This window comes from Protobothrops mucrosquamatus, unplaced genomic scaffold, assembly GCF_001527695.2.
Source record: "Protobothrops mucrosquamatus isolate PMUCROS unplaced genomic scaffold, P.Mucros_1.0 scaffold6, whole genome shotgun sequence".
NCBI lineage: Eukaryota > Metazoa > Chordata > Lepidosauria > Squamata > Viperidae > Protobothrops > Protobothrops mucrosquamatus.
Genome location: NW_015386393.1, coordinates 4,160,113 through 4,174,909, shown reverse-complemented (window position 1 = coordinate 4,174,909; position 14,797 = coordinate 4,160,113). Strand labels below are relative to the sequence as shown.

The 14,797-nt window shown below is 45.0% G+C and overlaps 1 protein-coding gene across 1 annotated transcript in view; it reads left to right on the top strand.

The window, feature by feature from the left end:
* The window catches only part of ARHGAP45 (Rho GTPase activating protein 45), a 59,659-nt gene extending 44,862 nt beyond the window's left edge, over positions 1-14,797 (top strand). The window contains exons 14-23 of the mRNA XM_029282979.1: positions 1,988-2,121; positions 6,181-6,267; positions 7,086-7,169; positions 8,857-9,020; positions 10,084-10,272; positions 11,211-11,348; positions 12,580-12,806; positions 13,204-13,441; positions 13,550-13,643; positions 14,421-14,797. Coding sequence (XP_029138812.1) covers positions 1,988-2,121; positions 6,181-6,267; positions 7,086-7,169; positions 8,857-9,020; positions 10,084-10,272; positions 11,211-11,348; positions 12,580-12,806; positions 13,204-13,441; positions 13,550-13,643; positions 14,421-14,797 — 1,732 coding nt within the window. The remainder of the gene's footprint in view (positions 1-1,987; positions 2,122-6,180; positions 6,268-7,085; positions 7,170-8,856; positions 9,021-10,083; positions 10,273-11,210; positions 11,349-12,579; positions 12,807-13,203; positions 13,442-13,549; positions 13,644-14,420) is intronic.

Below are 14,797 nucleotides of genomic sequence, written 5' to 3'. Positions count from 1 at the left end.
TTGCCAACCAACCTCCCTGACATCAGGACTGCTTCCTACTGACCCCCCACCCCCCAATTATTCCTATATAGCATATAGAGGTGAACTGGCTATTAGTTTCCAGATTCCTTGCAAAAATTGTCAAGGTATTAATAATATTTAATATGGCAGAAATAGTAAATGATTAGTTATATGGGCTATAATTACGGTGCTCATTTTTTGGGGAAAAAATAAAGGACAAGCTTGAGAAAGGGGCAAATCTGAAAGAAGTCGATAAGGATAAAAAAAAAGTCATTGTTTATACCTTTGCTTAACAAAGGAAAATTCAAGAGCGAAACCAAGAAAAGCTTTACAGAAATGCATACTGTAATAAAAGCATCTACAGTCGGTTAGGATGTGTAAATAGAAAGATCATTCAATTTCCATATGTTCACATGATTGTGCAAGGCTGCCTTTTCTACGGTGAAGCTGTTTCTACAGTAAAAAGCTAAATGTCCCAAAAAAAAAAAAAAAGACAAAAGTGAATTTTTGAAAAATACATTAATCTAAAGGACCGCTTTCTGAAATAAGAGATTGTTCCTTGAAATAAAGAATGTATGGTCCCTATAATTTATTTATTTATTATTTATTATTTATTTATTAATCGCATTTATATCCCGCCCTTCTCCTAGAGGACTCAGGGCGGCTTACAGCCAATTTAAAACAGAATAACAATACAATATACAAATTTAAAATGTGGTTAAAATAAAATATTAATATAGGCCTTTCTTTTTTAAAATTATTTAAAAAACCAGATTTAAAATACCCCTAAGTATGTTAACTGTGCTTCTAGAGCAGGGATCTTCAAACTTGGCCACTTTAAGACTTGTGGACTTCAACTCCCAGAATTCCCCAGCCAGCATGGCTGGCTGGGGAATTCTGGGAGTTGAAGTCCACAAGTCTTAAAGTGGCCAAGTTTGAGGACCCCTGCTCTAGAGTTTAACTTCAACTGACTCAAAGGTTTTGTCCTGGTCACATCCAATTTATTATTCTGACCTCACCTGGCCAGACAATCCTAGATCCGAGAATGGTTGCTAACAGATGGGTTTGTTAAAGCTGGATTGATTGGATGTCTCGTCAAGGCGCTGCCTTTGCTTCCTTCCAACTTTTTTGCAATACAGCAATGACAGTGTGTCATGACAGTCGTTAGCTGAGGTAGCCGCGTGATCATTAGCTGAGGTACCCAATTTTACAGCAGTTTTTGAGGTCATTAAGCAAGCATGGTGGTCATAAAGCAAATGCGGCCGTCCTTAAATAAACACCGTGGCCGTTAAGCATACCCATTACAGGCAGTCCTCGACTTAAGACCACAGTTGGGCACAAAATTTCTGTTGCTAAGCAGGGCAGTTATTGAGCATTGCCCCATTTTACAACCTTTTTCTCACAGTTAAGTGGATCATTGCAGTTGTTAAATGAATTGTGTGGTCGTTAAGCGAATCTGGCTTCCCCCATTGACTTTGCTTGTTGGAAGCCAGCTGGGAAGGTCACAAAGGGTGATCACAGAACCCTAGGCACTACAACTGTCATAAGTACATGCCAGTTGCCAAATGGCCGAATTTTGATCATGAGGACGCTGCAACGGTCGTAAGTTTAAAAAACTGGTCATAAGTCACATTTTTCTGTTCTGTTGTAATATTGATTGGTGACAAAACTAATGGTTGTAAGTCAAGGATTGCCCATGTCTACAATGGATGGGGGTTTTTTGTTGGAAACTGGAAATAAACAACATCTTTCAGCAAAAAGATGTTGAAATTTGTGGTCATGTGACCATAAGGCACTGCAAACAGCCATAAATGCAGACCAATCACCAAGTGTCAAAGATGTGGTCACATGAACACAGGGGCAGGCAGCCATCAGACGTTTGAATCTGGGTTCTAGGTTCCCTTGGGGGGGGTGTCCAGTGTAACTTTGAATGGTTATTAAGCGAGCAGTTATAAGTCAAGGACTACCTGTATTCCCTCTTCAATAGCTCTCCGGTGACTCGGGCAAGAAAAGGCAGCTACGGTATTACTGAATCCACAGGAACAAGTAGCTCTGACACCTCCAGTAAAGATGGAGCAGCCTCCGAGGGTGACACAGCCGCAGGTCGAGAGCCACAGAACCGTCCCACCCAGCTTGAAAAAAGAGGTGAGGAGACAGCCTAATTTTTCTGCTGGAGCTGGATTTCCGCCCCATATATGAGCCCTCGGTTTTGTAGCATGGGCTTCCAGGTGCACCATTCTAATTCCTCCCTTGCAGAATTGCCAGGAAACTTAGTATGAATCTGCTCCCAAATGCAAAACATGTGTGTGTGTGTGTGTGTGTGTGTGTGATTTATTTATTTATTTATTTATTTATTCATTTATAATATTTAAATGTTGCTTGATTCTAATTACTTTTAGGGGGGGCGTCGTGATTCATATGTCTCAGATAGCAAAAGACATGTGTCTCATACATTTAGGCAAAAAAACCCAAATGCACAAGTACAGTATAGGTGGTACCTCACTCAATAGTAGTAACTGTGAGAGGGATCGCGGAGTCCTAGTAGACCAGTGGTTCTCAACCTTTTTAATGCCGCGACCCCCAACCGGTCGTAAGTCGAGGACTAAACCGGTCGTAGGTCGAGGACTAAACCGGTCGTACGTCGAGGACTAAACCAGTCGTAAGTCGAGGACTACCCAACCGGTCGTAAGTCAAGGACTTTCCCTGCCCGGGAGTGCCGCGCATGCGTGGTTCTGCCCCCTGCGCCGGCCGAGGCGTAGCTGGCAAGCGGCAGAGACGGAGCAGGCCGACCACCAGCTGGCCCAGGTCAAGGGAGGTAAGGCACCCGCCGGAAAAGGGGAAAAAAAATGGTGGACAGCCTTGCTTGGCGACCCCCGTGAAATGGTCGATCGACCCCAAATGGGGTCGCGACCCATAGGTTGAGAACCGCTGTAGTAGACGATCACTTAAATGTGAGCCAGCCGTGTGCTGCAGCTGCCAAAAAAAGCCAACACAGTTCTAGGCTGCATTAACAAAGGGATAGAGTCAAGGTCACACGAAGTGTTAATATCACTTTACAATGCCTTGGTAAGGCGATACTTGGAATCCCAAATCCAGTTTTGATCACCACAATGTAAAAAAGATGAGACTCTAGAAAGAGTGCAGAGAAGAGCAACAAGGATGATCAGGGGACTGGAGATGAAAACATACAAAGAACGGTTGCTGGAATTGGGTATGTCTAGTCCAGTGATGCCGAACCTTTTAGAGACCGAGTGCCCAAAAACTGGCCCCGCCCCCGCTCCACCCCCTGCCCTGCCCCCACCCTGCCTGCTCGCCTCCAGGGCCCGCCGCAGATCGCCCAGGCAGCCCAGCAGTGTCATGGAGGCCATGCCCTCTGCCCGCACCCTGCAGCATCAACTGTGCGGGATGGGGCATGAGGGCAGAGTCTTGCCTATGCTGCCTGGCTGCCATGTCCTTGGCTGCCCTGCTCCGTATGGGCCACGCTCAGGGGCGACTCTCCTCCAGAGGGGCTGCTGGTGAGGGGGTCGCGGGGGGAGGCAAGGCTTGGGCAACGGCACGTGTGCCCACAGAGAGGGCTCCGAGTGCCGCTTCTGGCACCAGTGCCATAGGTTCACCACCACTGGTCTAGTCTAATGAAAAGAAGGACTTGGGGTGACATGATAGAAGTGTTCCAATATCTGAGGGGCTGCCACAAAGAAGAGGGAGTCAAGCTATTCTCCAAAGCACTTGAGGGCAGGACAAGAAGCAATGGATGGAAACTAATCAAGGGAGAGAAGCAACCTAGAACTGAGAAGAAATTTCCTGATAATTAGAACAATTAACCAGTGGAACAGCCTGCCTATGTTTTTAACTGCCTGGACGTTTTTAAGAAGAGACTGGACAACCATTTGTCTGAAATGGTATAGGGTTTCCTTCCTGAGCAGGCGGTTGGACTAGAAGACCTCCAAGGTCCCTTCCAACTATTCTATTCTATTCTATTCTATTCTATTCTATTCTATTCTATTCTATTCTATTCTACTCTACTCTACTCTACTCTACTCTATTCTATTGTTTTAAAAAACAAGTGGTGGGAAGAAGTACTAGGAAAAAACACAGGGCCCCTTCATGCACTGGGAAGGTATTTATAAATTTGCTCCTAAACATCAGAGGCTGCATTAGAGAGACCATTTCAGTGTTCCCATGTCTTAGAACTGTAGACTCACAGGGTTAGAAGGGACCCTGAGGATCTTCTAGTCCAATCCCCTGTCCATACCACCCCAGACAAAGGCCTGCCCAACCCTTTTTAAGTCTTGAGGTCCATTCCTCACTTCATCATGCAAATTAAAAAAAAAATGAAAGAAGTCCATTGCTAAATGTATGCATTCATTTATTTAATCTATATATGTCTTCAAAGGGTTGTCCCAAAGGTGCTTTTTCAAAAGGCAACTAGACTTTCTTTGTTTTTGTTGTTGTTCTTGTTCAAAAACAAAGGAAGTCCAGTTGTGTTTTGTGGGACAACCATGACCTGGATGACTGAGAATCTTCATAGACATTCAAAGGGTTGTAACTGGCCTTCTTGTGTCTCTGCATAAGTTGCTTGGATTGGGTCTGGAAGGAGACAGACCCAGATAACATACGTGGCTAAACCTCTTCTCAAAACAGGTCCTGCTGTTATGTGGCCAGGCCCCTGACTAGGATCTAACCACAGCACAAATGTGTTCTGGCAGCATCTTTTTTTTTTCCAGCCAGGTTCCCACGAGTTCACTGTCAACTTGTCCCCAGTTCATGACTGAGCCTGGCTTAGATTATCTTTAGCTGTTCCAGGGTTCAAACTGTATTCCTCCCATATCTTATTCTGCCAGCATTACCCTCAAGGCAAGTAGCATCTGTTACTCTTTGTCACCTGGAGGAAACTCAGAAACCAGCAGTGACTAGAAACAGACCATGGAGACAGAAACGGGATCTGCAACAGGAACAAGTCATTTCATGCTGGGGATTTTCCTCCGACTCAAAGATGCATTATGACTCATTGCAGGGGAAAGCTCTTGCTTGATCTCAGAAGTGGTCAAAAGCAATAGGAGCTGCTTGAAAGGAAGGCGATAATAATAATAATAATAATAATAATAATAATAATAATAATAATAATAATAATAATAATAATAATAATAATAATAAAAAACAAAAAAAACCAACAACAACAACTGGAGCACCACTTGAACACCATTGGCATTGACAAATTCGCCATTAGTCAATTGCAAAAGGCAACCTTACTAGGAACTGCTTCCATCCTGCGACGATATCTGTAATACCATCAAACCTCCACATCTGCCTATCCCAGGTCCTGGGTAAGGACTCGATAGGTAGACAAAATGCCAAATCCAGTCTAAACATCTGGATGACTGTGCGATGATCCACAACAACAACAACAATAAAAGTTGGAAGGGACCTTGGAGGTCATCGAGTCCAACCCCCTGCTCAGGCAGGAAACTCTATACCATTTCAGACAAATGGCTGTCCAGTCTCTTCTTAAAAGCTTCCAGTGTTGGAGCATTCATAGCATCTGGAGGCAGGTTGTTCCACTGGTTAATTGTTCTAACTGTCAGGAAGTTTCTCCTTAGTTCTAGGTTGCTTCTCTCCTTCATTAGTTTCCATCCGTTGCTTCTTGTCCTGCCTTCAGGTGCTTTGGGGAATAGCTTGACTCCCTCTTCTTTGTGGCAGCCCCTGAGATATTGGAACACTGCTATCAAGTAGTCCTCATCTTACGACTACAATTACAGCCTAAATTTCCATTACTAAGCAAGCTGGTTGTTAGGTGAGTTGTGCCCAATTTTACAATCTGGACGAAGCCAAGTTCACTTAATGACTGCAAATTCTCTTAACAACTGCAGTGATTTGCTTAACAACCGTGGCAAAAAGGTGATAAAAATGGGACAAAAACTCACTTAAGATCTGTCTTGCTTATCAATGGAAATTTTGGGCTCAATTGTGGTCATAAGTCAAGGACTATCTGTAGTGCGAATCAGAATAATGCAACCACTTCATGAGATTATCTGCACTAATCAAGTCCCAGCTATATTGGGAAAGTGCCTGATTGGCAGACGCTTTTCCGTTTCAAAGGACCGGTCAGCATTGCAAAGGCCCAACCTCTTATCTCACTCTGCGCACGCAGGAATGAAATCTGTCTTGTCATTGGCTCCTTAGGTGGGCGGAGTCACCAGGGACACAAATCATGGCCAACAGCCATCACAGAGACCAAGGACAGTCTGGAATCCTCTGCCACAATCCCAGGTATCTTCCCATCTTGTGACCTATGGATTGTGCAAGTTCCATTAGGATCTGAGCTGAAAATAATATAACAAGATGCTCTTATCTACCTGTATCAATATATCCATTCCTTCTCATTCATTCATTCATTCATTCATTCATTCTTTCATTCAATTTATTCATTCATTCATTCAATTTATACTTGCACCCATTCCCATGTTGGCAGCTATGGAAAGAATAATTAAATTCAGGGAGCTTTAGAAAAGCAATTTGTTTCTACCTTTCAGTCGCTGAAGAAAACATTTTGAGTTGACATCTGGAAGGTAGGCTATACTCAAAGAGGACATTTGACCTAAAATCACCAATAACGTTTGTAGTTGAGACAAAATCTGGAAATTCAGCCAGATTCTACATATTCCAACTCTCTAGATCAGGGGTAGGCAACCTTGGCTCTTTTATGACTCGTGGACTTCAACTCCCAGAATTCCTGAGCCAGCTTGGCTGGCTCAGGAATTCTGGGAGTTGAAGTCCACGAGTCATAAAAGAGCCAAGGTTGCCTACCCCTGCTCTAGATTTTCCAAAGTTTCCAAGATGCTCTCAAACTACAGAGTTTTCCTTATGGGAAATCTCAACAATCCAAGCTTGAACATTTGGGGGCAATTCTTGCAAGGTGTGGTGCAGGAACCACTCATTGTGGTGTGATGGTCAAGCTCTCCCTTTTTTTTGTGGTGCAACATGTTGACCTCTGGATAGGACTATCGTTGACATCTTTGTGATTTTCTTTTTCTGCTCTCTGGGATCTAATTTGATAAATTCTAACATTGAGGCTTTCTTTTGGCTAGGTGAGTTTCCTCAGATGCCTTCCAATGGATCATTATCATCCCCTAGAGATGACTCAGATGGACATTCACCATCCTTCGAACAGAGTATGTATTAATGCAGAGCATTTCAACCTTTTCACCCATTGTACCACTTTTAGGATATGGCAACATCCAAGTACCACCAGTCGCCTAGCAAGGTGTCAAAAACTTGATGACCCGCCCCCCCAAAAAGGAAAAAAGTGATGAAGTATAGGTAGTCCTTGACTTACAACAGTTCGCTTAGTGACTGTTTGAAGTTACAATGGCACTGAAAAAAGTGCCCCCCAAGACACAGCCGAGCAAGACACCTGCCTACCTGCCTGCCCGTCCAGCGGCGCTCTTCCTCCTGTCCGAGGTTTTCATTGTTGTGAGCATTTCTGTTGAGGATTGGCAGCAGGAGTGGGGTGGGGGGTGTTTGGTTTTTATTCCCCCCCCCCCCGCGTCTGCTGGGTGGTTGCAGCATGTTTTGGTCACTTCACATGACCCTGGGATACTGTGACCGTCATAAATATGAATCAGTTGCCAAGCATCTGAATGTAAATCACAAGATCCTGGAGATGCTGCAACATTCCAGCTGATCAGCGCTTCTTCTGGGCTCAGCAGAAGCACCAGGATCAGCACCGAGCTCCAGCTGGAGCCTGGCACTGATCCTGGCACTGATCAGCGCTTCTTCTGGGCTCAGCAGAAGCACCAGGATCAGCACTGAGCTCCAGCTGGAGCCTGGCACTGAGCCCTGACAGTCCCGAAGAAGTGCTGATCCTGGCGCTTCCGCTGAGCCCTGACAGCCCTGCAGCTCCAGCCATCTCTCGGTCAGGCTTGTGTAGTGCTGCCACCAGTTCAGCTCATTCCCCTCCCCCGATACCACTTTTCTAGGATGGTCATGTACCACCTGCCAGGTGCCAATGTACCACAGGTGGTACCCGTACCACTGGTTGAAAAGCCCTGTATTAGTGGAATAGAATACTAGATCTACAACTAGAGGCTGAAGCAAGTGTTTCTCAACCTTTGCAACTTTAAGATTGGTGGACTTCAACTCCCAGTTCACCCATTTTAATGTTGCTAAGAATGGAGAAACACTGGGATGGAGATTCCCAGCAAAGGATAATAAGGAGCAGGTCCTTATTTATTTTTTTTCCTTCCAACAGGTCAGAAAAAAGGCCTAAATCCTACATTTGCTTTGTCTTTTTAGTTCTGCATTTTGTCCCAGAATGCTATGCATTGTATACAACTCTTAACTTTTAGTTCATTTGGCTCCTCCCCCTCCAGAATCTTATAATCAAATAAAAAGAAACAAAACAGAACAAAAAAGCAATTTTGATGCAATGTTACCATTCACATATACACCATAGAGTGGGAAAGGACCTTCAGCGTGTGGTGGCTGGGGAATTCTGGGAGATGAAGTCCACCACCCATCTTCAAGTTGCCAAGATTGAGAGATGCAACTGAGCTAGTTTGGTGTAGTGGTTAAGATATTTGCCTAGAAACCGGGCGGCTGTGAATTCTAGTCCCACCTTACAGATGAAAGCCAACTGGGTGACTCTGGGCCAGTCACTCTCTTTCAGCCCAACCCACCTCACAGGGTTGTTGCTGTTGGAGGGAAAATAGGAAGAGGAAGGAGTATTAGGTATGTCTGCCACCTTGAGTTACTTACTAAAAAAATAATAAAGGCAGGATAAAACTAACAATAAATCTAATAATAAACTGCATATTTTGATGGTGTTTCAGTATCGCCTTTTTTATTTCTGATTACCAGGTATTAATGAAATGACTCCAGGAATCTCTACATCCACCGGCCCTTTCCGGCATATCAGCTTGTCCAGGGCTGCCCAGACCCACCGGCTGAGGAAGCTGCGGACCCCCTCCAAGTGCCGGGAGTGCAACAGTTACGTCTACTTCCAGGGAGCTGAATGTGAAGAGGTAGGACAGGTACTTGGGCTAAGGCAGGGGTAGGCAACCTTGGCTCTTTTATGACTCGTGGACTTCAACTCCCAGAATTCCTGAGCCAGCCATGCTAAGGGGAAAGGGAGAGGTTTCCAAGCTGAGCCATGCTGGCTCAGGAATTCTGGGAGTTGAAGTCCACAAGTCATAAAAAAGCCAAGGTTGCCTACCCCTGTCCTAGGACAAAGATTAAGAGCAGGGGTCTTCAAACTTGCCCCTTTTATGACTCCTGGACTTCAACTCCCAGAATTCCTGAGTCAACCTTTTTTGCCACATTTGTTAAGTGAATCACTGAGGTCATTAAGTTAAGCCACACAGTTTTCCATTGACTTTGCTTGTCAGAGGGTTGCAAAAAGTGTTCATACGACTCCAGGACGCTGCAAATCGTCATAAATACGAGTCAGTTGCCAAGTGTCCTAATTTTGATCATGTGGCACAAGGATGCTGCAAGAGTCATAGGTGTAATAAATCACTTTTTTCAGTGCCATGGTAACTTTGAACGATCACTAAACGAATGGCTGAAAGTCAAGGACTACTTTTATTAATTACAGTGTTTCTTGATCTCTGCAACTTTCAGCTGGGTGGATTTCAACTTCCACAATTCCTCAGCCTGCCTTGGGAAACGCTAACGACAAAAAAGGGCTTGTTGATGACCTATTGCCATCCAGTGGCTCTTTCTGAAATTGCACAAAGTCCCTAACTAAATGTCTACGCCAGAGGTCTTCAAACTTGGCCCTTTTATGATTTGTGGACTTCAACTCCCAGAATTCCTCAGCCAGCGTGCCTGGCTGAGGAATTCTGGGAGTTGAAGTCCACAAGTCTTAAAAGGGCCAAGTTCGAAGACCCCTGGTCTACGGAGATTTTCAGTCATCCAGGTCATGGTTGTCCCAAAGGTGTTTTTTCAGGAGGCAACTGGACTTTCTTGTTTTTCTTTGAACACGTTTCGTGAGGAAAAAGCACCTATGAGACAAAGTCCCTAACTGTACAGCTGTTTCATTCCCCCCCCCCCTCTCTCTCTGCCTCTTCCCCCCCTCTTCCCCAGTGTTACTTAGCCTGTCACAAGAAATGCCTGGAGACTCTGGCCATCCAGTGCGGACACAAGAAACTTCAAGGCAAACTGCAGCTCTTTGGGCGGGACTTTGCGCAGGCTTCCCACACCGGCTCTGATGGCGTCCCCTTCATCGTCAAGAAGTGCATCAGCGAGATTGAAAGGCGGGCCATGAAAACAAAAGTAAGAGGCGGAGCACCTGTAATGAAAGAAATTTATTTACAGCGGGGAAGACATTCCTCTGCCTCGGAGCCTGGGAATGGTGCCATCAAGCTAGCAAACCCAGTGGTTAAGTTGATGAGCCCTCATCTTTGAAGACTGGGGCAGTCAAGGACAAGCCGAAATTTCACAGCAAAAAAACACTGCAAAGGAATCTGGGCGGAGCTTTGCTCTGCTCTGTTTTGCTGTAAGCTGGGGTTTCCCAATCTTGGCCACTTTAAGAGGCATGGACTTCAACTCCCAGAATTCCCCAGCCAGCCATAGCTTCTGGGAGTTGAAGTCCACATCTCTTAAAGTGGCCAAGATTGGGAAACCCTGGCGTAAGGCCTCCAACAGATGTGCTAAAGCAAGGGTCTTCAAACTTGGCCCTTTTGTGACTTGTGGACTTCAACTCCCAGAATTCCTCAGCCAAGCACGCTGGCTGAAGAATTCTGGGAATTGAAGTCCACAAGTCACAAAAGGGCCAAGTTTGAAGACCCCTGTGCTAAAGAGAGTAAAAACAAGCTGTGTTTAACTGTGATCTGTCATGTGATAGAAAGGAGGAATACATGGGGAATAATTCTATGAGCCATTAAATTAAAGGGAAGCAAAGTTACGTTTTGCTCTCTTCCTGTCCACTTTTGGCATGCAACCCTGTAAAAAGGCTGCACGCTTCTGTTGTAAAAGCATGGCATGGTTGTCATATTTTTTTTCAAGGTGACAGAGGGGTGGGAGCGAAACTGTGTGGGACGCACATAAAAAAACAGGCAGAGCTTCAATCACACCATTATAATTACCGTGCTCACTTTTTCTATCTACATCGTGAGCATCCCTGAAACAAGCACATCCGGGGGAGGGACTAGGTCAAAAAAGTCAATATGGCAACAGTTGGTCCGGTCAATACTTCTTTCTGTCTTCCTTAGGGCATCTACCGTGTTAATGGAGTGAAATCCCGCGTGGAGAAGCTCTGTCAGGCTTTTGAGAACGGGAAAGAGCTGGTTGAGCTGTCTCAGGCCTTACCACACGACATCAGCAACGTGCTGAAGCTCTACCTTCGCCAGGTGAGGCTGCCCAGAGTGATTGAAATCTTTGGAGAGGTGGAGCACGTGCCTTACCATTGAAAGACCAGGAGCTTTTTAGCCCAGAAGACAGAAGAGGAGGAGGAGGAGGAGGAGGAGGAGGAGAGTACCCTGTTAACATAGAAATGTTGTTATGTTAATGGTGTGGAAAATATGGATGGAATTTTTTTCTGCCTTTCCTTTGGTTAACCAAGATTAATCCAGTGAAATGGATTCACAGCGATGTGCTAACAGCCTCCAAATGTATAAATATATTTTTCCTCCACTTTCCCCCTTACTCAGGTTAAGTTGTAAGTTAAATAAGCTGGCCAGACTGCCTCGAACTGTGATGCCTGAGCATATAAATTTAATAAATAAATTCTGCATCAGATTAGCCACTCGGGACATTTGAGATACGGAATAGAGCTGCTGGTCATAGGAGCTGATGTCTTTTAATAAAATATGTTAGTTGGAAAAGGTGCTCCCTGACTCCTTCCGAAATACATTTTGTTTATTTATTACAGGGGTCTTCAAACTTGGCCCTTTTATGATTTGTGGACTTCAGCTCCCAGAATTCCTCAGCCAGGCACACTGGCTGAGGAATTCTGGGAGTTGAAGTCCACAAGTCATAAAAGGGTCCAGTTTGAAGACCCCTGATTTATTAGATTTGTATCCTACCTTTATTATTTTTATAAATAACTGAAGGCAATGAACATACATAAGGTTCCTTCCTCCACCTATTTTCCCCACAACAACAACAACAACAACAACAACAACAACAACAACCCTGTGTGGTTGATTGGGCTGAGGGAGAGTGACTGGCCCAAAGTCACCCAGCCGGCTTTCATGCCTAAGGGTGGGACTAAGATTCATTGTCTCCTTGTTCTAGGCCAGCACCTTAACCGCTACACCAAACTGGCTCTCAGTTGGGTATGTGGGTAAACCTCAGTAGGGGTAAACCTATAAAATTCACTGCCATTAGATGCCACCATGGCACCCTTTAAAAGAGAGTGAAATAATTTGCAGAAGAGTTCTATGTTTGGTGGATCTCCCAAGTTCAAAGCAGCATCAAAAACTGTTGCTTTCAAATTCAGCTGATGGGCTTCCTAAACACATCTGGGAAGTGTGATGTGGTTTGAGCCAGCATCCAGGTTCTTGGGTATTGTTTCGTAAGTAAGCTGGCATGCCATGTGATTTCTAGATGCTAGTTTCCTGTGACTCTCACTCTTTTCAGCTCCCAGAACCAATCATGCCCTTCCGGATGTACAACAGCCTTATGGGGCTGGCCAAGGAGACCTTGCAGAGTCGGTCCGACAGCAGGGCAGGGAGAAGCACTGGGGAGCCAGTGGACACGAGCAGTGAGTCAGAGAAAGCTATGGTAACAAAGCTGAACGAGCTGCTAAAAGAACTTCCAGCCAAGAACTTTGCCACCTTGAAGTGTATCGTGCAGCACCTGAAAAGGTCAGTTGCTTTACCTGGCAAAATTGGGTCAGGAAAATGACTACAAGTAGTCCTCAGTTTGCAACCTTTCATTTAGTGGCCATTCAAAGTTACAAAGGCACTGAAAAAAGTGACTTACAACTGCTATCATGTCCCCCCCCCCCCAGTCCTTCTTTTCTCTAGACTAGCCATACCCAGTTCCTGCAACCGTTCCTCATATGTTTTAGTCTCCAGGCCTTTAATCGTCTTAGTTGCTCTTCTCTGCACTTTTTCCAAAGTCTCAACATCTTTTTTGTAATGTGGTGACATTACAAAAAATATATAAATGTATAAAGCAGCTGTTTATACAATATAAAGCTTTGATAACTAAAATCAGACAGAGAACCTGCATGCATCTCTTTGTCCAATTCTGTTCTAGGATTATAGAACTTGAAGATGACAATAAAATGTCTTCTAGCAACCTGGGAATTGTCTTTGGCCCCACATTAATGCGTCCTCGACCCACCCAAGCTACCATCTCCCTCTCTTCCTTGGTGGATTACCCCCACCAGGCATGCATTGTTGAGGCACTCATAAATTTCTATGCTACTATCTTTGAGTCCAATGGCGTATCTCCAGATGGCACAGAAGAAACGATCAGGGAAGCTGAAGAGCTGGTTAGGAACCAGGTGAGTAGAACCTGCTGGAGACGCTGTGGTTGCCAGTGGTAACTTTTTGATCAATGTCCTCCCACCTTACAAAGTTAACCTCTCTCACATATCCAGGAGGCTGAAGGAACACAACCCGACAGTGAAGTCCAGTATCTTGAAGCAACCTCTGAGCAGACAGAAGCTGCTCTTGATGAAGATTCCTTCAGAGGTGAGGTGGAATCTCACATTTTAATGTTTGACATGTTATTCTTGCAAGGGGCAATGTTCTTTCAAGGCTCGTTTGGCACTAGTGAAAAGAGGCAGAAATTGCAGGGCTAAAAAGGGGTGTATGTCAGGTTCAAGCAACCAGAACAGTTCCAAGAATGGGTCAAATAAGTTTCTTTATTGTTGATCACCAAAGAATGTCGCCAGACTGTCTTCCTTCCCTTAGGAAACGGTGGATATAGACCTAAGGATTAAACCTCAAACATTTCCTCCCCCAAAAAAGGATCCTAAGCTGGAATGTTTCTACATCAGAATGTTTCTAAGCTGGAGGCCATCAGGGCCTTCTAGAAAGAGTACAGAGAAGAGCAACAAAGATGATTAGGGGACTGGAGGCTAAAACATATAAGGAACGGTTGCTGGAATTGGGTATGTCTAGTTTAACAAAGAGAAGGACGAGGGGGGACATGATAGCAGTGTTCCAATATCTCAGAGGCTGCCACAAAGAAGAGGGAGTCAAGCTATTCTCCAAGGCGCCTGAAGGCAGGACGAGAAGCAATGGATGGAAACTAATCAAGGAGAGAAGCAACCTAGAACTAAGGAGAAACTTCCTGACAGAACAATTAACCAGTGGAACAACCTGCCTCCAGAAGTGGTGAATGCTCCAACACTGGAAGTTTTTAAGAAGAGACTGGACAGCCATTTGTCTGAAATGGTGTAGGGTTCCTGCCTGAGCAGGGGGTTGGACTCGATTCAAATGGATTCATTTTTCTTTTCTTCCTAGAACCGGACACTCCCTTTATCGATTCGGATTCTGAGCCAGAAGATGGCACAGATGCAGCCATTGAAGGAATCCCACAGGCCAACTCGGGACCAAGAGGCAGTGAGACCAGTGGTGAGGAGGAGAGCCCATCTGGTGAGGATGCCAGTGAGGAAGCGGTCCTAAGGGAGAGGCCCAGCGTTGAACAATCAGACCCTGAGGATGCTTCACCCCTACATCGCCTAGGCCTAGCCGAAGGTTGCTGGGAAGCAGAAGGAGATGCTGTCTTCAGGAGCGGAGATGATGATGAGAACAGCAACGGGAAGGTTGAAAGTCTTCTGGTGGACCTCAACACCAACCAGTCTAACAACTCACTTTTCTCACATTTGCTGATCAACTAA